General features: G+C 41.2%; 1 protein-coding gene across 1 annotated transcript in view; it reads right to left on the bottom strand.

The window, feature by feature from the left end:
• Window positions 1–1,245: 1,245 nt before the first annotated feature.
• LOC126175055 (delta-sarcoglycan) overlaps window positions 1,246–23,486 on the bottom strand; it is a 505,275-nt gene continuing 483,034 nt past the window's right edge. The window contains exon 8 of the mRNA XM_049921574.1: window positions 1,246–3,476. Coding sequence (XP_049777531.1) covers window positions 3,288–3,476 — 189 coding nt within the window. The 3' untranslated portion in view covers window positions 1,246–3,287. The remainder of the gene's footprint in view (window positions 3,477–23,486) is intronic.

Genomic DNA, 23,486 nt, shown 5'->3' with positions numbered 1-23,486 from the left:
GAATTCTCAATTAAAAGAGCGTGGCGCAATGATTGTGGATCAACTGGTGTTCTAGCAGCCTGTGAGTAGATAGGAATGCTGTCTTACATGAGCACATTATAACTGGGGGTGTTAGGTGAGACCAATAAGCTGGACTGCGTGCAGCAGAGTGAGGAAGAGGTTTGCAATGTTGCAGGATGATTAAGTGACCTTTTGAAGCTAAAACAACGTAAATTCACTTTTCCCTACGTTCACTTTAAATTTAAAGTTCTGAAACTGAAACGAAAACATCGTTAATTTCATAATACTTTCCATAAAATAAAATGATTTCATGATGATTGGACGAATATGATTCAAACAGAGCCCCGATTTGGTATATAGGTCAGAGGAAAATGTGTGGGAAAAAATACTGGAATACATTAGACAAAAACAAGATATTCGCAGACTAGTCATCAAAGTTCAGCAGTGTAAACTAGTTCATCACTAGAGTGACTCTACAAAGAAAATGAGAGATGATGGAAATAAAAAAAAAATGTTGTGATACGAAGTAAGAGGCGAAAGAATGAGAATAAAATCAGACACAGTTTCAAAATTTGTACGCAGGAGAAAGATAAGGGAAACATAACTATTTGCGACAGTTTGGGAAGAGATTTTGAAACAGCAGGTATGTTCATAGTAACTCATAGTAATATCATCGACGACAATGAGAGCTGGAGCTGGCAATCGTGTTGAGTACGCCATAGAATTTCATACTTTAGCGAGGCCTAAAGGTCAATGTAACAACGCCACAAGAGGGCAAATTTATAAATATGTTGTACTGAAAGTAAACGAAGAAAGGAAAAGTCTCATGAGAAACTTCGGAGCGAAAGTGTCTGCACTGTATACTACCCAGATAGAAGAACGGAAGTTACGCCACCAAATAAATTCTCGTTACTTGGATGAAAAACAGAAATGAAAATGTTTTTCTCGTTTTTTTGCCAAATACTGCAGAGGCAAATTGATTCTGTCTTTGTAGGCATTTTAATTGTATTACGTTAGTCTGAGGGAATAAATTAACATCTTACGAAAGGTTTGAAAAGTAGCTATGTATTTAAAAGAATGTTTCTTACTTTGTGGAGTTGCTTGTTGGAAAATCTGCAATTGCCTTAAAAATTATAGGTTAAATGCATATTCATGAATAATAGGAAAGGGAGATACCGAAAAAACCAAACATAGACTGCTGTAGATAAAAAATTTATATTTGCTGAATCTGTAGACACGAAAATGAGAATATATTAAAAACTGATTCTAAGTAATTGATATAAAGAATAACATGGTGAGATGCAATCAGGGTCAATAGGTAAGAAATTGATAATAAAATATATAAAGACTGAGAAACGCAACAGACTAAGAGGTTTACAGCCTTCCATTAAGGAATGCAATCATTATCACCAAGCACCTTTCACCAAAGAAGACAACAGTATTGAGGCAGAAAGCTGCAAGTGTTATAAGACAGATGATCTCTTGGTATAAACTTCTGAAATAAAATTCTTACTGTTGGTTGCGCCGCGCGGGATTAGCCGAGCGGTGTTAGGCGCTGCAGTCATGGACTGTGCGGCTGGTCCCGGCGGAGGTTCCAGTCCTCCCTCGGGCATGGGTGTGTGTGTTTGTCCTTAGGGTACTTTAGGTTAAGTAGTGTGTAATCTTAGGGACTGATGACCTTAGCAGTTAGGTCCCATAATACTTCATACACATCTGAACATTTTTTTGTTGGTTGCGAAACGTAAATAATGCTTCTAATAACCAAAGATAGAACTGAAAGGTAGGAGAGGTTTCAGCCGCTGCCGAACAATCTTTATGGCTCTTAGTATACAATTCATATGTTAGCTGAGATTTCAATACGAGGTTTAAACTATAACCAGTCAAAAAATTAAATGGTGATCTACAACAAACGCAGATTAATGAATGCAGAGAAATGTGTGAGCAGAGTGGAGTGACTAGTACCACACAGTGTTTATACCGTTTAGGAGTTATCATACTTCAGATTACATGAGCTTTTCACTTATGTACATATAAAGTCTTAGAAAAAAAATTTGGTGGTAAGGGAATTATGAGCCTGTTTACTTCTCCTGATTTTTTCAGCACTTGGTTAACAAGTTACAGTTTTATAGCAACCACTACTACCAAAGGCAGCAGAAATTATCAATTGACGAAAAGGTGGAAAAAGCTCAATAATGGCACATAATCAAAAGTTACAAGTGCGTATGTGGATAGCGAGAGAATCTGCAGGAACGGGAGAAATATGAAAGGGGAAAATCCAGTGTTGAAGTGCTGAACATACCAATGGAGCGTGATTTCTTTCTCAAGGAAATAAAGGAAAATGAAGCTAGCGAACCAGATGGTCTAATTTTCATGTGGTATACTGTACCCTTGATATGTTTGAATAAGAAAGTTTTAAAATAAAAACTGAAATAGGAATGTGAAGGATGAATCCTGTCTTCTTTCTGTGATTGACAGAATGTGTATTTGTGTCTGTTCGACACGCTAAAAAAAATCCAATGCTCGTGAGCTGTGTTATTAAAAATATCATATTTGTCATAGTATTGAACAGAGGAGTGAAGTCGTGAATGCGGTTGGACATCACGAAATAACTGTTAACTCCATGGGTTCTCCTTTTTCTAATGCTAGCCGTGTAACCTGGAGTGTTCGAAACGAAGTATGTTGCCACTTAAATAAACGGGCAGGGAGGCCGTGATCGATGTATAAAACTTGTCTCTGCAGTTTCCTCCCCATATTTATGACACAACTTCAGAGATAAATCAGACACTGTGTGCAAAGCTATCTCTGAAAATGCGTCTCGCATATGAGGACGAAATATCAGTGAATACTTGCATTCATCGAACACAGCCCCTGAGCCCAGAACTTTTAACTGAAGTACGCGACAGTTGTTGAAACATACATTTTATTGTTGAAGTGCACGGATTGGTCCAAAACGTGAGATGCCATTAACGTTACCGGAGCCACGTAAACATGTGGGGGTGATAATAAGGTATGACCAGAATGACCAATAATAGTGAAGCTTAACGGAAGTTACATCCTTAACACTGTATTATCATTCTGGTAACTGTCGTAGTTCCATATAAGGCTATTTATTAGCTGAGCAGCGAAATGCATTTTTTACTGGTGTCCGTGGAAGTGAAGGGTAGAGCTGCACTTGGACCAGAATGTAAATTGTAGGTCGTAGTTGATGTTGTGAGCTTCCGCAGGCACCATCGGTGGTGGTGTCAGATGGACCCGTAGCAGGCGGTAGTGCAGTAGCTGTCGGGCCTTCACCGGCAGACAGTGGAGGTCTCCTCGATGGCGCAGGCGCCGGTGGCGGGCGCCATGAAGAGTTTGCCCGTGGCGCAGACGCACAACTGGTACACCGGCTGCGGGGGCGGCGGCGCTCGAGTTCCGTGCCCGTGCACGTGCGCCGTCTTCAGGCCCGGCATGTACACGTTGGGTGAGTCCAGCCGCACCTGCGCAACAGGGAAGCAACCGTCAGCCAATAGGGAACGGAAACCAGGCACACCACACAAGACCAAAGTACAGTGCTGGAAATCTGTTAAGGAACGGTAGCGAAACACAAGATGATAAGGCAGACTGGCAGTGGACAATGAAGGTACTGATCAGACAGCAGCGCTATGAACGGGATTGGAAAAATGTGCTGAGCGTCAAATGACGAGTCTGCAACTAGAGCGACTTGCTAAAACGCTTGTCAAGCTTCGTAATGGACTAGTAAACGTAGTACACTTCTCAAGATGGCACTAACTGAGCCGTAGTAAAGTTACATCTACATCTACATGATTACTCTGCAGTTCACATTTAAGTGCTTGGTAGAGGGTTCATCGAACCACAATCATACTATCTCTCTACCATTCCACTCCCGAACAGCGCGCGGGAGAAACGAACACCTAAAACTTTCTGTTCGAGCTCTGATTTCTCTTATTTTATTTTGATGATCATTCCTACCTATGTAGGTTGGGCTCAACAAAATATTTTCCCATTCGGAAGAGAAAGTTGGTGACTGAAATTTCGTAAATAGGTCTCACCGCGACGAAAAACGTCTTTGCTTTAATGACTTCCATCCCAACTCGCATATCATATCTGCCACACTTTCTCCCCTATTACGTGATAATACAAAACGAGCTGCCCTTTTTTGCACCCTTTCGATGTCCTCCGTCAATCCCACCTGATAAGGATCCCACACCGCGCAGCAATATTCTAACAGAGGACGAACGAGTGTAGTGTAAGCTGTCTCTTTAGTGGACTTGTTGCATCTTCTAAGTGTCCTGCCAATGAAACGTAACCTTTGGCTCACCTTCCCCACAATATTATCTATGTGGTCTTTCCAAATGAAGTTGTTCTCAATTTTAACACCCAGGTACTTAGTTGAATTGGCAGCCTTGAGAATTGTACCATTTATCGAGTAATCGAATTCCAACGGATTTCCTTTGGAACTCATGTGGATCACCTCACACATTTCGTTATTTAGCGTCAACTGCCACCTGCCACACCATACAGTAATCTTTTCTAAATCGCTTTGCAACTGATACTGGTCTTGGGATGACCCAACCAGACGGTAAATTACAGCATCATCTGCGAACAACCTAAGAGAGCTGCTCAGATTGTCACCCAGGTCATTTATATAGATCAGGAACAGCAGAGGTCCCAGGACGCTTCCCTGGGGAACACCTGATATCACTTCAGTTTTACTCGATGATTTGCCGTCTATTACTACGAACTGCGACCTTCCTGACAGGAAATCACGAATCCAGTCGCACAACTGAGACGATACCACATAGGCCCGCAGCTTGATTACAAGTCGCTTCTAAGGAACGGTGTCAAAAGCTTTCCGGAAATCTAGAAATACGGAATCAACCTGAGATCCCCTGTCGATAGCGGCCATTACTTCGTGCGAATAAAGAGCTAGCTGCGTTGCACAAAAACGGTGTATTCTGAAACCATGCTGATTACGTATCAATAGGTCGTTCCCTTGGAGGTGATTTATAATGTTTGAATACAGTATATGCTCCAAAACCCTACTGCAAACCGACGTCAATGATATAGGTCTGTAGTTCGATGGATTAGCTTTGAAAAGCGCGCCGCAGCGCGTAGCGTGAAGCAGTCCCCCTCCGTTTTCTGGCGGCGGCGCCTTCGTCGCAATTGAAGGCTTCGGTGTCTCCTTCTAGCGGGAAAGGGGAAAAGTGGGCTGTTCGCGAGGGTTTAAGAAGTGGCGATATGGGCTTTCGGGGAGCATTGGCAGTTGGGGCATCAAGAAGCGACTTCTCTGCCGGTGCTAGAGGGACAGCACGCAGGCCGCGGCATCAGCGTAAGCGACGCGAGCAGCGGCTCCGCGGTATGGGGCGTTAACTGCTCCTGAGCGTGGGTCCGCAAGTGGCCTAATCTGCAGTTCGGCAGTATGCTGTCGACCGGCGGGGAAGTTCTGAAAATCGGCGTGCCTTCCTGCGTCCGTAGAAACGGCTGGCAGCGGGCGGCTCGGCAGAGCATTTGGAGGTGCTGCGTTGGTTCGGTCCTGGGAGTCGCAACGTACCAGAAGTTGAGTATTGATTGTTAACAGATTTTATGAAGTTCAGTTGAATTCAGTTTAATTATTATTGTTTGTTTTCATATATATATATAGGGTGGTGAGAAAATGTGTGAAATGCTTGTAGGGATGTTACAGGGCAGGTTGTACTGAGACATAAATCTTAAGAAAGAAGCTCGATACGTTGCGCCGTTTCCAAGTTATTTAGCATTGAAGTTAGCCAATCAGATCGTCGCGCGCGTAAATTCAAGTTTCATCTAACGAGACAAAGCACTCGTTGGGCAACACCGCCCCTGGCAGGCCGCTTGAATGCGAGCGCGCGACGCCTCGATTGGCTAAATTCTATGCAACATAACTTGGAAACGGAGCAAAGTATCGAATTTCTTTCTTAACACTTATGTCTCAGTACAACCTGCCCTGTAACATCCCTACAAGCATTTCACACATTTTCTGACCACCCTATACATTTATTTACTTATTATTATTATTATTATTTTTGAGTTTCCCGCCATTCATTCTCGTCTGCCCACCCGCGGGAAGGTGGTAATATTAGAAAGGGTGGTCCGTTGGTCCCCTTTTGAGGACGAAACGTGAGTCAGAGTAAATCTGTGGTTCGGATTGCTTCTTTCCCCTCCCAGCTTACCTACGGGTTTATTCGACTGTTAGCCTCTGTCATGTCTGTGAAAGTCTAAGGAACCAATTACTGTACTGTTTAAAATGCAAGGCACTAAGACCTGTTCCATTCTCTCGCCTGCCGTAACTAGTACTACTATACTCACGTGTAACAGGTACTCTAGGAAAGAAGAAAAATTCCTTTTGCCTCGTGGTAAGAAGTAGTCAGTTTCATAACGAATTCCCGCTCATCTGGAAGCTGTAACGTACGTAAATTTGTGTTTATGTATATTTGTCTGTAATAAGTAAGGTTGTTAATGTACGCCGTAGTGGATTTTTTATATTGTTTCTAGTCAGAAATAACTGTTGTGTGTTTTTCCAATTCAATACCTTTTAAGGCTTTTACTCAACGTGCTTATGTGTTTTATACAGGTAGTTTGTTATTAGTGTGTTTTCTTGCCATGCAGAAGTATGCCATTTCATTACCGGTTGAAATTGTTGCCTTGAAAGGAGAATATTGTAAAAGTTCGCAAGTCCTACCTGGCGAGCGTGTGTGTTTGCCGTAAGTTGACTAGCACAAGTTTGTAAAATTTGTTTTTTTTGTATATTCTGGAAATGTTAATGTTATTAACTGTGAGTGCCCCCCACCTCTCGTGTGCATGACTCATGCGTTTTGGTTTTTCTATTTTGAGAACTTTTGTAAACAGGATTGTCTTTATACGTTGCAGACAAGTTAGATTCCGCGCCATTTAATGAATGGAGTGAAATTCACCTGTAATTTAGCTGAGCTTGAAATATTATACAGCGTCGCATTGTATACGTTAAATTGCTTGCCTGTACTTGCCTTTTACTGACGTGAAATTTTTTTATAATAATTTAGTAATTTAAAAGTCCTTTCCTATCGTAAACTGACTTATTTGTTAAATGATTGATTGTCTTTTTTTTAAAAGAAAATATCGTTAAGTCTTGCAACAAATTTAAATAAAGAGTGTTACTGAAAATTGTGCGTAATTTCACCAGTTATTCCTTGGCACCTACTTCCACTTTAGATTTTGTGTATTGTTTGAGATTAATAACCTTTGGTGAACCAGCAGTAATTTTACGGTTCACTAACGAACAAAGTTCTTTCAGTTCACTGTCAGATGAAGGCCTAGGAAGGATGGATAGCCATCTCGAAATATTGCAAACATGTTACATTTGAGTTACGTGCTGTGAATTAATGCTCGTATCGATGTACCTAGTAAGTTTATGCTTGTATGATCCTCCTGTTGGTCACCACACGAATGGCCATTGCTGGTCGCATAGTGGAACGAAAGTATTAGCTGGGGTATGCGGCCAAAGATGTCTATCACATCTTTGGCGGCATACGCAGTGGTTCGATCCTCGGGTGAAAAAGTGGGGGGGTTTAGTGTTTAACGTCCCGTCGACAACGAGGTCATTAGAGACGGGAGTGAAAAAGGACGGAGCAAGTGCTAGAGTGTTAGTCACCTCGGCTCACTGTGAATATGGCTGGACGGTATTCAGCCGAAACATTAGAAGAAGCAGCTAAATTTATGCGGCTGTACGCCCGAAATTTTGTGGAACAGTCTTTACGCCGCGAAAATATGAAGATGCACATCAAGCTCTATAACGAATGAGTAATTGGGCATTTGTTTGTAACTGTAGAATTAGGATAGCTTGTCTTAGTTCTTGTTTGAGTAGGCTCTGTAATATTCAGCTGAATATTTCATTTCAAACCTGGTTTATGAACAGAGATGGCCGTAAACATCGATCTGCGTGCTTTGTTGAAAAAAGTAAACCTCGATTAGCCAGTTTAGAACACAAGCAGGAGGTTGCGGACGGTTCCACTAAGTTTTCTGTTCTAATTTCATCCGGTAGGCTTCGTTGTGAACAGGGCAGAAAAATTCTAAAGATTGAGTGAGCTTTTGGAGCCGTTAGGCATTTTTAGCGATTATTTGAATACCAGTCCTACTCGGTAAAGATGCACGGGTCAGTGTAGGACTAAGGCGGCTTTCTAAAAAGTTGGAAGAAGGCAGAGAACATGAAACCACCAGGTGAGTAAGACATGCTGTTACGAGCGCTCGTAATGTAATCGAATTGGATATGATTTGTTCGGTTATTCATAATAGGATGTAAGTGTTTATTGAGTTTCATTCATTCAAGCTCCAAGAGTATCAATTCTCCTTGGAAGCGTATTCACAATAATATATTTCTAATAACAGCTGCCTTTCCGCTAGCAAGGCATAAGCATGTTCCGGCTACGGTCGCAGGCTCGAATCCTGCCTCGGGCATCGATGTGTCTTACGTTCTTAGGTTAGTCAGGTTTAAGTAGTTGTACGTTCTAGGGGACTGATGACCTTAGGTGTTAAGTCCAGCTCAGAGCCATTGGAATCATTTTTGAGCATGTTCCCATGGATCAGAATATCTCTTCAACAGTAGGCCAGGTCTTTTGAAACTGAGCAGAATGAATATCAGAGCCGATATCTACATTTGCCTGTGACGACTTTTAAGAATTTTCTCTGGAGTTTCTGTTTTTTTCCGCGAAATAATTTGAGGTGTCGGCTTGATGATAAAGTTGCTATGTTGCAGTTTTCCACACCACTTTTGAATGTTTTCAACGCTAGCTATCCAGGAAGGCTTAAGTAATTTGAGAATCACTGGTTATCTTGGAATCCCCGCCACCATGGTGAACCTAGTTTCTAGGTTTTGTCTACTTCACATGTGATGCTGATATTCATTAGTTTTGCTCCCTTTCCTTGTGATTTTGATATTTTATTTGATGTAAATGAGAGGGTATTATAGATATTTTGTGTCTATTTCCATGGGTATCCACTTTACCGCCCTTATCCAATGCTGATGTGTGTGGAATGTTCATGCAGTGCCACATCAGGAACCATAACAATAATCTTGTCATATTTTTGATGCTTGCTGACTGAGTTGAGGGAAGTGACCTTGAAAGGTAATAAATGTTAAATCTTCCCTACACGTGCCTGACACTATTTCCGCACTGCTGCTGTAAGAAATGAGTTTTCCTGAAAACAGAATTTTGATGCAATCCATTCCCTGCCTATCGTGTGAAGTCATCGTTTCCAAATTACATTGCGCTTTCTAATATAATTTAACGGGCTACGTTCATTAACGAACTCACAATGAGACTGCAAGTCACTACAAGCAAGATAGAAAAGAAAAACAGATCCCAAACCCCTACGCAGAGTTGCAGCCATATAATGAGTCAGTCGTTGCAATAGCCAACGAGTGTTGATGTCGCATCTGCGAAACTTTGTTAACAGTACTTCAATATGTATAGGAATGAATACTGGAACAATAGAAAATCGAAATAAAGTCGCAGAGTCGCAGAGTCGCAGAGTTGCAGCCATATAATGAGTCAGTCGTTGCAATAGCCAACGAGTGTTGATGTCGCATCTGCGAAACTTTGTTAACAGTACTTCAATATGTATAGGAATGAATACTGGAACAATAGAAAATCGAAATAAAGTCGCAAACATTGCGTATTGGTCCGATTTATTTCAAACTCAGTACAGAGTATGGGAATTAGTTAGGTCTTATATTCCACACTTACTAAATCTTAGTGCTGGAAGACGACAGTTCATCATGAGATGGAGAAAAGAAGAGGGTAAATTATATTGACAGAAAAAATCACAATACCAAAAACGAGTTGTGCGACATACACGAAAGTTGGTAGGCGTGTTTCCACATCTGAAAGACGACGTATGATCAAGTTTCCCGCCATTCGTGTATGACTGGCGCTAGCAGCGCTGCTATAAGAATGCTAATCAGGCTTGCTTTAAATACGTGCTGTAATGGTCGTGAGAAAAGTTTCCTTTGAGACTGAACGTGGCCAGTTGATGTTAAGCTGTCCGTAGTGGCCGAGTGGTTCTAGGCGCTACAGTCTGGAGCCGCGTGACCGCTACGGTCGCAGCTTCGAATCCTGACTCGGGCATGGATTTGTGTGATGTCCTTAGATTAGTTAGGTTTAAGTAGTTCTAAGTTCTAGGGGACTGATGACCTCAGAAGTTAAGTCCCATAGTGCTCAGAACCATTTGATCCATTTTTTGAGTTGATGTTAGTCAAGAATACCTTTAAGGCGACAAAGACGCCATTATCAATACCTCACTGAACTTGAACGACGTTGTGAAAAGGGCTACTGGATGCTGGCTATTCCTTGTTCAATACTGCAGATAGCCTTGGCAGGAACGTGGCCACTGCACATGACTGCTGGCAGCGGTGGTCCAGAGCGTGTACAGTCACAAGAAGACCGGGCTCCGGAAGGCCATGTGCCACTACCAGGAGGGGAGACCATCGTGCTCAGTGTGTGGTTCTGGCGAAACGTACTGCATCTGCAGAAGCAATGTGCTCAGCAGTTGACACCATAATGATACAACGAACTGTTAAAAATGGGTTGTTTCAAGGATAGCTCCGAGCCAGGCGCCCTGTAGCGTGCATTCCACTGACACCAAACAACCACCATTTGCGACTTCAGTGGTGTCAGGCTAGAGTTCACTGGAGCGATGGCTGGAGGTCTGTTGTGATTTCTGATGAAAGATGGTTCTGGTTGGGTGACAGTGACGGCCGTGTGTTGGTTACACGTGGCCAGTTGATGGTCTGCAACCAACCTGTCTGCCTGCTACACACACTGGACCTACAGCTGGACTTATGATCTGGTGTTCGATTTCGAATTACAGTAGGAGCGTCCGCCGCTCGTGGTCTCGCGGTAGCGTTCTCGCTTCCCGAGCACGGGGTCCCGGGTTCGATTCCCGGCGGGGTCAGGGATTTTCACCTGCCTCGAGATGACTGGGTGTTTGTGTTGTCCTCATCATTTCATCATCATCCAGGAAAGTGGCGAAATTGGACTGAGCAAAGATTGGATAATTGTACGGGCGCTGATAACCACGCAGTTGAGCGCCCCACAAACCAAACATCATCATCATCACATCATCATCATCATCTACAGTAGGAGCACTCTCGTGGTTATCCCACGCAACCAGACTGCAAAACTGTACGTCAGTCTGGTGAATCGACCTGTTGTGCTGCCATTCATGAACAGCGTTCCAGGGTGTGTTTTCCAATAGGATAACGCACGCCCATATACCGCCATTGTAACCCAACATGCTCTAGAAAGTATCGACACGTGGCGTTGGCCTGCTCCAGCACTAGATGTGTTTCCAATCGAGCACGTATGGGACATTGTCGGACGACAATTCCAGCTTAATTTACGACCAGCATTAACCGTCCCTGTATTGACCGACCAGGTGCCACAGGCACGGGAACTCTATCACGGAAACTGACATCCAGCACCTGTACAGCACGAAGTATATGATTACATCGGTCATTAGTTCACCACCATGTGATATTTGCAATGATTCACCTTGCGCTTATATTAACCTGTGATTTTACAATTTTAATAACTGACATATGCTACCCAGAAAATTGTATTCCGTGATTTCATTACTCTACATTAATCACACAGCTCAACGAAATTTTTTTGTTGTTGCCAGAGATATTTGAACGTATACTCGGTACATTAGGTATTCTGAATCTAAATCTACATCTTTACATCCGTAAACGTATCTCCAAAATTGGCTCTAGCTCCTTAGATACAGGATGTCTCTGACGTGTAGCGTTTAATCGTTAAATTATCAGTAAATCGGTTGTGAATTCCATAATTCTGTTTGCCTTTTCATTTTACATTTTGTGACTACGTATGTACAAATGTTGTATCTTAAATGTTACGCGCTATAGAGGAGAATGTGAAATTGTGGGACGTGGTAGTAATTTAGACACCCTCTTCTGTCTCACAATTTCAAGGAGAGTCTGTTGGTCAAACTGCTGCGTTGAAGGTCAGGGTCCCCCACCCCCTTGTTCGTGCTCATAGCGGCAGTCGAGCGAGCAGCGAGCGTATGAGAGTACGCGATTTGTGTAATAACTGTTAAAAGTTTTTCTCGTTCATTGTATCACGAAAAATGTAGGTCACCACTAGTTACTACATTATTATTAGTTAAATGTAAGTTATAGACCATATTATAAACTATATGGTCTTATTAGTTTCACCTTATCATATTTTTAATAATATATTTTTGCAAATAGAATTTTTATTTTATTTTATTCTTTTCACGGGTAAATATGATTTCTTTGCGTAGAGGTTGTTTTAACTCTCCTGATGTGTTCTGCTATATTTGTGGAGAATACACTCTGCAAGAACAACGGACGAACATCACTGACTTTGTGAAACAGGCCTATCTTGCTTAATTTGGGATTAAACTGGGAGACCAACATAAACATTTGGCTCCTCATAAAGCTTGCAAAAGCTGTGAAGAGTCTTTACGACTAAATGAGAAGAACTCTCTGCAACCAGAAACTAAAATCACAGCTTACCGGACAAGAGAAGAAGATCTACTTCCATAATTCCATACTTCCCGTTTACTGCAGTGACATCCCTGGTTTACTACTAAAAGTGGGACTACAAAAATATCAACTTCAAGACTGGAGCCTTTTTATCAACCAGAAGTCTAAAATGTGTGTTGCTGAATAATGGTAATTGCTATGCATCCATTCCAAATGCCCACTCGACGAAACTTCATGAGGAATACGAAAATATCCAGGTGATTCTCCAGAAACTTCATTATAGTCAACACTAATGCCCTATCTGTGTTGATTTAAAAATGGTTAACTTTTTGCTTGGACATCAAAGTGGATACACAAAATTCTCTTGCTTTATTTGTATGTGGGACAGCACATCAAAGCGTGTTCACTGGGAAACAGTGTCATCAAGAGATAGCTATACAGTAGGAATAGCTAATGTCCTAAAATAATCGTTAATTGATGGGGACAAAATCATTTTTTCACCGCTTCACATGAAACTTAGTCTAATGAAGCAATTTGTGAAATCAATTGACAAAAATAGTGATATATATATATATATATATATATATATATATATATATATATATATGCAAATCATTCCCTGGACTCAGTAACGAAAAATGAAAATCTGGTATATTTGATGGTCCTCAAATTCGGAAGCTTATACATGATTTGGAATTCATTAAAGTTATGAATTGCACTGAAGCGCCGGCCGGAGTGGCCGTGCGGTTCTAGGTGCTACAGTCTGGAACCGAGCGATCGCTACGGTCGCAGGTTCGAATCCTGTCTCGGGCATGGATGTGTGTGATGTCCTTAGGTTAATTAGGTTTAATTAGTTCTAAGTTCTAGGCGACTGATGACCTCAGAAGTTAAGTCGCGTAGTGCTCAGAGCCTTTTTTTGCACTGAAGCATCTATCTGGAGCAGTTTTGTCTCTGTTTGAAGAATTTCTTGGGTAACCACAAAACACATAAGTATGAGGATCGGGTTGCAAAACATGCTCAGAAACTTCAAAAGCTTAAGTGCTATCATGAGGATTGAGATTCACTACCTCCACAGCCATTTTGATAAACTTCCAGACAATCTTGGTGACTACAGCGCGGAACAAGATGAACGATTCCACCAAGATTTTCAGGTGATGGGAGAACGATATCAACGTAGATTGTAATGTTTTCAAAAGAATGTCTGTTTTTTCCTTTCTTCGTTTGTAAATGCTGAATTACAATGAAACAGCGTTTTTGTGAACCTTTTCACTTGTTGTTCTGATTTTCATTTGGCTGCGTACACAATATATATCAATTAATATTTTGAATTTTTGTTTGTTTATCTGCATATTTTACGTTACCATAATAAATAGAGCCAATCTAGCAAAAAGAATGACATATTCGAATTCAGGGCCATAAAGTTCCCTTATATTCACTGTCAGTTAATTGGCAACAAAGTCACTGTTGACCAGTGTTATTCTGGGTGTTGCGATTTTTTTCCGTCGGTGTATTTCGACGTCTGTATTTCAGTGAGGTTGTATTTGTGCAAGGTGTGATGTGAGGAGTTATTTGAGGAAATAAAATCTGGGGAAATTCGGCCCCCAAGTGCAAGTCTTATTTCAGTCTCTGCCACATTGGGCGACTTGCGTGACGGTGATGAGGATGAAATGATGATGAGGACTACACAACACCCAGTCTACGGGCGGAGAAAATCTCCAACCCAGCCCGGGAAACGAACCCAAATCCGCAGCATGGGAGGCAAGCACGTTACCACTCAGCTAAGGAGGCGGACACTTGAGATGTGCTTTGATGATTATGAATATCAGGCAGCTGATGCATATGGATACACGATAAGTGCACCGGGTTAATGCGCGAAACAAAGAAAATGCTGAAAGTTAGCAATCCGTGTAAATGTATCGGAGGCACAATTTAGATTCAAACATCATTTACGCTGTGACAACTTGTTTTGTCTATCCAGTGGTTAATACAAAAGGAGATCTGGTACGTTAGCATGGCATACATTTTCTACTGTATTCAGCCAATTCCGTTGTTGTTACTATAACGTCAGGCAGCTGCCCCTTTCACATATTTTACTGGATATCCAGTGCTTTCTCTAAGGCGTTTAATTCCCCTGGCCAACATGATCATCACACGTATTCCACACTGAGCATACCTTAGGGTCTGAGAGGACTGATCAAGCTCTACAGTTCCGGTAACATCTTTTGAACAATTACAACAATATGCAGGAGAACTGTTCAGAAACAACAAATTTAACATATGTATGGTCGTTTCTGTCCACGATCGCAAGATTATGTTGTAGCAGGAGCTGACGTACAAAAGCTGTCATGGATATGGTGCACCGTGACAGCGGACATACATATAGTGTATAAATCTTTAATAGAGCTTCATTAACGTGAATCTACTGCTTCAGATCATACATACTACATTGTAAACAAGAACATGCAGAGGGCATGAAATTAATTTACTTTTGGCGGAGGATTTGTCATTTAAGACAAAGCAAATCTGTCTACTGTGTACGAACGTGAACAAAAACTGCTTCATTTTGTGGTCATTGTTCAGCTGAATACTTCCTGTCCCAACTCGGCACTCGAATGGCCAATCACGTTTTCTGTGTTTTATAATCAACATGAGAGTTAGGAAGGAAAGAAAATGGACGATCCAAGCATCCTCCTTAATTGTGTATTGCCGTGTGCAATTCCTGCGTCACACCGGAAAATATGTCTCCGTGGACCTGCGGATGCTGTAAAGAAGATGTACTCTTCCAGATCCCTTGCTGGAACAAAAAGAGCCTATGAAACATGTTTACGTTCTACGAATCAGAGATCTAAATACTAGAGAATTTAATGCTATGAAAGCTGGAAAAACTGAGGGGGTAGAGAGAGAGAGAGAGAGAGAGAGAGAGAGAGAGAGAGAGAAAGTGAGTCGGCAATGCTAGCTGGAAAACTGGTTGTTTTTACGGCAGGGTGACTTACTGCGGACCATCAACGAACGCGTGAACTTCGCTAACAGACAGGGAGGGAACACTTTCCCGCCAGCAAAGGAACTTATTGGTTACCAGGTTTCTGGTGGCTGAGCCTGTTGTCTTTTCGATTCCTACGTTAATTTTCAGCCACCTTCAGTCATTATGCACAAAAGTCCTCATAAAGGCTTCCTCACCTAACTTCTTCAGCACACATCTCATTGCGACAAAAAAGAAAACCATATCCTCGACAGATCACTGGATCACCAGAGTACCTAGCAGAAAAAATAGAGGTGGTAATAGTTCGTGTAAAGTAAATACCCATTGTCCTATCCACGAAAAATCACTAGTGTAAGAACAAGAATGGGTAATATCTTCAGGAAAATCGACTTAGTACAGTTTACGAAAAACTGGTAAAGCAATATACGTTTGAGACCGTGAATAATATTTTCAGAGGCTTGGGTTCGCTTTACTGCTCCTCTTTAATGTTTCGGGAAAGCATATTTGCAAAATCACTGTATAAGGACACTCACAAACAGTATAAACTAATACAAAAGGGACATATAAAGTTGTTATATAACGAATGCCCTATATGAACTTTCTCAAAACATCTTGTTACTCAAAACAGAATACAAATGGCAGCTACTTATTAGGTAGTAACAAAGACATTTGCGGGTACATCCTTTTATCTTAAAGCGGAAGATACGTGTTACGTTAATCTGAGCGTATGAAAAGAACAGAAGAATACAGATTAAGTACACAAAATTTACAGGGTCTCGACATAAAAAACTGGAAGAAAATGAATCGGCAAAACGATCTGTATGCATAGTGTGGTTTAAGATTGAGGAAAAAGCAGAAAAAGGATGCCCACGCAAACAGAGAGAAAAAGATAAAGGCAGTATCATCTTCACTTGGTAAGAGGGAAAGAAATACAACGTTTGAATGAATAAATACTCGGAAGAAAGAAAAAAAAATGTAGCAAAGGAAGGAGTAGCTCACAATTTTTTTTTATCTCAACGAGATAATACTGATTCGAATCTCTAACAATAATAAAAATAATAATAATAATAATAAATAACCGACGATATGCTGCTCTACTGTCCTACACCTTTCCGTATCTTCTTATAGTTGTCTCTGGGTTGCTCGTAAGCCTTCTGTTTAGTGTCCAGATTGTTCTGTTCATTTGAACCTAATTTGACGGGCATGCCAATTTAATTATGAGTGCTTCAGCTGTTGTAATAAACTTTTTAATCGACGCAGATCACCCGCGCATATTTGCATTACAAATCAGATGCTAATCTAATCCGTAACGCAAACAAAATTGGTGTACTTGATAAACGAGCAACGTAATTAACCGCGGGTTTTCAGACCATAAAATCGGTAGGAGCAATTTCTTGTTTCATACCCGATGATACGGCGAGCACTGAACTTGGCCCAGTGTAAATGTTTCGGTCCCTGAAATACACTCCTGGAAATGGAAAAAAGAACACATTGACACCGGTGTGTCAGACCCACCATACTTGCTCCGGACACTGCGAGAGGGCTGTACAAGCAATGATCACACGCACGGCACAGCGGACACACCAGGAACCGCGGTGTTGGCCGTCGAATGGCGCTAGCTGCGCAGCATTTGTGCACCGCCGCCGTCAGTGTCAGCCAGTTTGCCGTGGCATACGGAGCTCCATCGCAGTCTTTAACACTGGTAGCATGCCGCGACAGCGTGGACGTGAACCGTATGTGCAGTTGACGGACTTTGAGCGAGGGCGTATAGTGGGCATGCGGGAGGCCGGGTGGACGTACCGCCGAATTGCTCAACACGTGGGGCGTGAGGTCTCCACAGTACATCGATGTTGTCGCCAGTGGTCGGCGGAAGGTGCACGTGCCCGTCGACCTGGGACCGGACCGCAGCGACGCACGGATGCACGCCAAGACCGTAGGATCCTACGCAGTGCCGTAGGGGACCGCACCGCCACTTCCCAGCAAATTAGGGACACTGTTGCTCCTGGGGTATCGGCGAGGACCATTCGCAACCGTCTCCATGAAGCTGGGCTACGGTCCCGCACACCGTTAGGCCGTCTTCCGCTCACGCCCCAACATCGTGCAGCCCGCCTCCAGTGGTGTCGCGACAGGCGTGAATGGAGGGACGAATGGAGACGTGTCGTCTTCAGCGATGAGAGTCGCTTCTGCCTTGGTGCCAATGATGGTCGTATTCGTGTTTGGCGCCGTGCAGGTGAGCGCCACAATCAGGACTGCATACGACCGAGGCACACAGGGCCAACCCCCGGCATCATGGTGTGGGGAGCGATCTCTTACACTGGCCGTACACCACTGGTGATCGTCGAGGGGACACTGAATAGTGCACGGTACATCCAAACCGTCATCGAACCCATCGTTCTACCATTCCTAGACCGGCAAGGGAACTTGCTGTTCCAACAGGACAATGCACGTCCGCATGTATCCCGTGCCACCCAACGTGATCTAGAAGGTGTAAGTCAACTACCCTGGCCAGCAAGATCTCCGGATCTGTCCCCCATGGAGCATGTCTGGGACTGGATGAAGCGTCGTCTCACGCGGTCTGCACGTCCAGCACGAACGCTGGTCCAACTGAGGCGCCAGGTGGAAATGGCAATGCAAGCCGTTCCACAGGACTACATCCAGCATCTCTACGATCGTCTCCATGGGAGAATAGCAGCCTGCATTGCTGCGAAAGGTGGATATACACTGTACTAGTGCCGACATTGTGCATGCTCTGTTGCCTGTGTCTATGTGCCTGTGGTTCTGTGAGTGTGATCATGTGATGTATCTGACCCCAGGAATGTGTCAATAAAGTTTCCCCTTCCTGGGACAATGAATTCACGGTGTTCTTATTTCAATTTCCAGGAATGTTTGATCGAGAAATACTTGAGATAAATGGCTAAAAAATTTGGCCGAACGAAGTATTATGTTGTGAACTGATAATTTTATAAGTCTAACATACACCACAATTAGAAAGTTCGAGCCACTGCCCGACTGTCATTAAAGTCGAACTGAGGAACATTTCGTGACATGCTCTCTGTTATGAAGTACCAGCTCATCCTCAACCATAAAGCGACAAACATCTTTTAAACACCGCAACGCTTATTCACTTCACCTGTTTGAAGAAAAACTTCGAGATGCAAAACACAATTTTCTTTACTTTTACCTATTTTTTGTTCTGTCCTACATAATGCTAATTGTTACCTTGTACTGTCTTCATACGAAACACTGCACCGGTATACCAGACAACAGCGCCAAAAACTATGACAGGGTGTATGGAGTACGTTCCATATGACACTGCCAGCTGTTTAATAAAGTTTAATAAAGGTAAGACACCACTTTTGGTTACACATATATTGCTGAAATATGAATGGTGTGATGTGTCACTAAATAACGAAATAAAAAAGGTATACTTAAAGCATTGGAGATTTTCGTTCTGTCGACGTGCAGAAGATATTGAGAGGCCTCTGCTCACGAAACGAGAGCCGTAACTGAAGATTCTGGCTGATGGCGGTATTAGCTTCCCAACTGGCAACGGTACCCTATCCAGGGTTATCCCCGCAGCTATGACAGAGGTCAGCCTGGTATGGGAAACGGAAGATGGCAATGGCCTGAGCTGACTGTCTATGAAGACGAAGCACTAACATCTTATTTAATTCAGCTATTTTTTGTTTCTCCGTCTTTTGCTTGGTATACTTAACTAAAAAGAATTTCACACCGGACACGTTTCTCTTTCATTTTCTGTGTTCACTCCGCAAATATGGATATGCATGTTTTTACACTTCTATTGCTTTAGATTAAAAACAGTATTTTGTTTATTTACGATATTCCTGACCCTCGTTCACATACACCGCAAGTCATTGTTTCCTCCCTCTTTGTTAGCGGAGGTTGGTGTCGAAAGAAATTTTGTTACACTTATGCACTTGGCATTTTTTGCCTTTTTGTCCTTTCTCTTACGCTGCATTGGCGTTATTTTCACTTCACCTCAGTTCTGGAAATATAACTTCCTTTATAGGTGTTCTAAATCAGCCCAGTATTAGAGCTGGAACAATTTTTATGAAGTTTTTTGTTGGTTATCTGAAGGTGGTAGTTTTCTTGTAAGGTGAGGAGGTATTTTTTGTTGTTCTTCATCCTTATGACTCCCATGCCTGTGCCAGTTGGTAATTTTATATTGGTTTTGGTTTAAGTGTTCTGCAAAAGTTGAATGATTCGTCCTATACTACCATTCTCTTACATGTCCTTTGTATCTGGTGTCAAATGTTCTTCTGGTTTGATCTCCCTGCTTTCCATCATATTTATTGCATTTCAGTTAGTATACTCATGATCTATGATATGGATCAGTTATTCATGTTTGAAATGAATTTTTGCTTGGTGAGCTGTTTTTATGCCTTGTTTCTTGACACTGTAAGATATTCCACGTAATATCTTTTCTTTTTGTTTCTTCCTAACTTCGTGTTGTTGCTCTTCCTGTTTTTTGTGTGTTTGTTTGTATGGGATTCTGTTCTTGTGTTGTTAACAGCAGGATGTTAGCTCTTTTCTATCAAACTCAATGAAAAATTTGTTAACAAGTAGTCAGAAGTAGAAAACATTTGTAATAATCATTTTTAAGTGTTACAGACAAAATAGGATCCAGCTATTCATTAGACAATGCAAGACAGTATATGATAGAGGCAATACCTACGTAATTTGATAAAACTGAAATTCAAATCACTTCTCCTACTGAAATTAGGAAAATAATAAATTCGCTCAAAAGTAAAAGCTCACATGGAAGTGGAATTGATGGCATTTCCAACAGAGTATTAGAAGCTTTAAACATGGCTGCGTGGTCAGTGACTGTTTAGAAATTAAATTTAAAGCAATTACAACACTTGGTCGCAAAAATTAAGCCCTTTGACCTGGTTTCGACACTTCTATGAGTGCCTTTATCAGAAATAAAACAAATAAAATATTCAAACTGGCCTATAACGTAAGTACAAAAATTATGGGATTTTTTTAAATACTGACTAACAGTACAAGAAAGAAACAGTACTTACATGTCGCGTATAAAATAAATATCAAGCAATAAAGCTTTAGTCACAACATTTTTAAAGTAGAATACGAGGAAAGCAAGCCACTACGGGCTACTCACATACGTCGAGCTACAGGTACTATTAGACTGAGGCGACCATGGTAATAACTGCCAGCAGGTGAACATTGCACCAAGAGTGGCATCTAGTAGCCACAAATACAAACTGACTACTTAACTTTCAAAATATAGACACACGAATATCATGATGGCCATTATTTAGTACATGAAGTAAAAGGCAATATTTTGTTGGACAGCAGCAGACAAGATAACATTTTGTCTACATAAGAGCTTAGAAGTACAGTTTAAATGATGAAAACGCCGTTATAGAAAATATAAAGAAGGCTAAATGACACAGCCTGTAGAGAAACAATATAACATGACATGCAGCCAATATAAACCATTTAATAAACGAAAAGTTACGAGTGGACTTAGATAGAAAAATCATTTTGGTAACTGCATGAGGTAACACGAAATCAAATATCAAGTAACGGCCTTATACAGTGGAAGAAGTTTCTATTACATAATTGTAGCTACTCATTGAGAATGAGGATATCATTTCGAGAAATGTGTTTCAGAAGTCTGTTGCTACCTGTGCCTTGAATTGTGTGAGTAGCCCACAGTGGCGTGCCTTTCCGGTATTCTTTTTAAAGATATTTTATGATGAAAGCTTTATCGCTTGATATTTATTTTATACATGACATGCCAATTTGAATACTTTATTTCTGATAAAGGCAGACATAGAAGCGGGAAAACAAGGTCAAAAGACTTAATTTTTTCGACCGAGGGCTTCAATGGCTTTAATTTTAATATGTAAGCGGTTGCTCATCAGCAGCCATGTTTAAAACTTTACTAACAAAATGTCAATTTGATTTTCAGAAACACTTTTCAACAGAAAATCCTATATATGCTTTCACTGATCAAATATTAAGTGCAGTGAGTAACAGGACATCAGTGGGATAGTTTGTGATCTGTCAAAGGCTTCTGATTGTGTGAATAATGAAATTCTTCTAAATAAGTTTAAGTAATGTGGTACGAGTGAGACAGTGCACAGATGGTTTCATTCATATTTAACTGGAAGAATGCAGAAGGTTAAAATTAAGAGTACAGATAGTCTGCAAAAATAAGCAGAATCCTTTAATTGGGGAGGTGTTAAAAATGGCGTCCCACAGGATTCAGTCTTGGGTCGTTCTTACTATATATTAATGACTTGCCAGTCTATATTCATGAACATGCAAAGCTAGTTGTTTTTGCTGATGATACAAGTATAGTAATCGCACCCAACATACAAGAATCAGCTGAGGTGATTGTAAATAATGTCTTTCAGAAAATTATTAAGTGTTTCTCTGCAAATGGACTTTCACTAAATTTTGAGAAAACACAGTTTATACAATTCTGTACAGTAAATGGCATAACACCATTGATAAAGATAAAATTTCTGTGAGTGTCCATTGATGAGAAATTGTATTGGAAGAAACACATCGATGATCTGCTGAAATGGTTAGGTTCAGCTACTTCTGCTATTAGGGTTACTGCAAAATTTTGCTGATAAATATATCAATAAATTAGCCTACTATGCCTATTTTCATTCACTGCTTTCATATGGCATCACATTTTGGGGAAATTTGTCATTAAGACCGAAAGTATTCATTGTACAAAAGCGTGTAATCAGAGTAATAGCTGGACACTGCCCAAGATCATCTTGCAGGCATTTGTTTAAGGAATTCAGGATATGCACAGTACCTTCGCAATACATATATTCGCTTATGAAATTTTTTATTAATAACCCATCCCAATTCAAAAATAACAGTGAAGTGTATAACTACAACACTAGAAGTAAAGATGGTCTTCACAATTCTGGATTAAATCTCACTTGGTCACAGAAAGGGGTGAATTATGCTGCCACAGTTATCTTTGGTCATTTGCCAAATAGCATTAAAAGTTTGACAGATAGCTAACCAACATTTAAAAGCAAATTAAAAGAATTTCTGAATGACAATTCCTCTACCAAACAGATGAATTTTTAGATATGTAGTAGCAACTGTAAGAAAATAATGTTATTAATTAGTTATTTTGTGTAAATAAAACTTATGTTAAAGTGACACGTTCCACATCATTACGATGTATTCGTGATCTATGGAGCAAGTATTAATGTATGCATGTATTACTGTTTCTTGACTTTATTTTTCAGCTTTATTACTAAGATTTGATTGTATCCACTGTTTGTTTTTATTATGGTACTCATTTCTTTTTGATAGTGAAATGAAATGTCGTATGGCGAGTTCCTCGCGGCGAGTAGACCTGTTCTGCTGGTGCAAGTCTTTTGAGGTGACGCCACTTTGATGACTTGCGCGTAGATTAGGATGAAATGAGGATCATGAAGACGACACAAACACGCAGTTCTGAGCTGAGAAAATCTCCAACCCACCCGAGAATTGAACCCAGGCCGCACAGCACGACACGCCGGCGCGCTGACCACTCAGCTACAGTGGCGGATATTTTTCATAACGGCCTGTGTCTAATGACTATGTGTTTAGTGGATGGTGCATGCACCTAAGTGCTGCCTGCCTTTGAGAGTGTGGGTGCTGTGATGTCTCGTGTATTACTGCGTCTGTTGTTGTCGGTTTTCGGTATATGTCAAATGTTCGTTGTTCTGAATCTTTATGGTAACTTCCAAGAAACTTAAATTCCACTTTTTGCTCTTTTTCTGTTGTAAAACGGATCTAATGGTGAAAAGAATTTATTTCTGTAAATAACTGTCAATTTTACAGTTTGGTTCATCAATCAGGCAGAAGATGTCAACCGTATACCTAATCCAGCATAGGATGTCGTACTTATTTGGCACTGTTTTGCTGACTATGGTCTGTTCTACATGTTTGCTGTGGTTCCAGACACTAAAAGTCCCA

Source organism: Schistocerca cancellata, chromosome 3, assembly GCF_023864275.1.
Source record: "Schistocerca cancellata isolate TAMUIC-IGC-003103 chromosome 3, iqSchCanc2.1, whole genome shotgun sequence".
NCBI lineage: Eukaryota > Metazoa > Arthropoda > Insecta > Orthoptera > Acrididae > Schistocerca > Schistocerca cancellata.
This window is presented reverse-complemented; position numbering and strand designations above follow the sequence as displayed.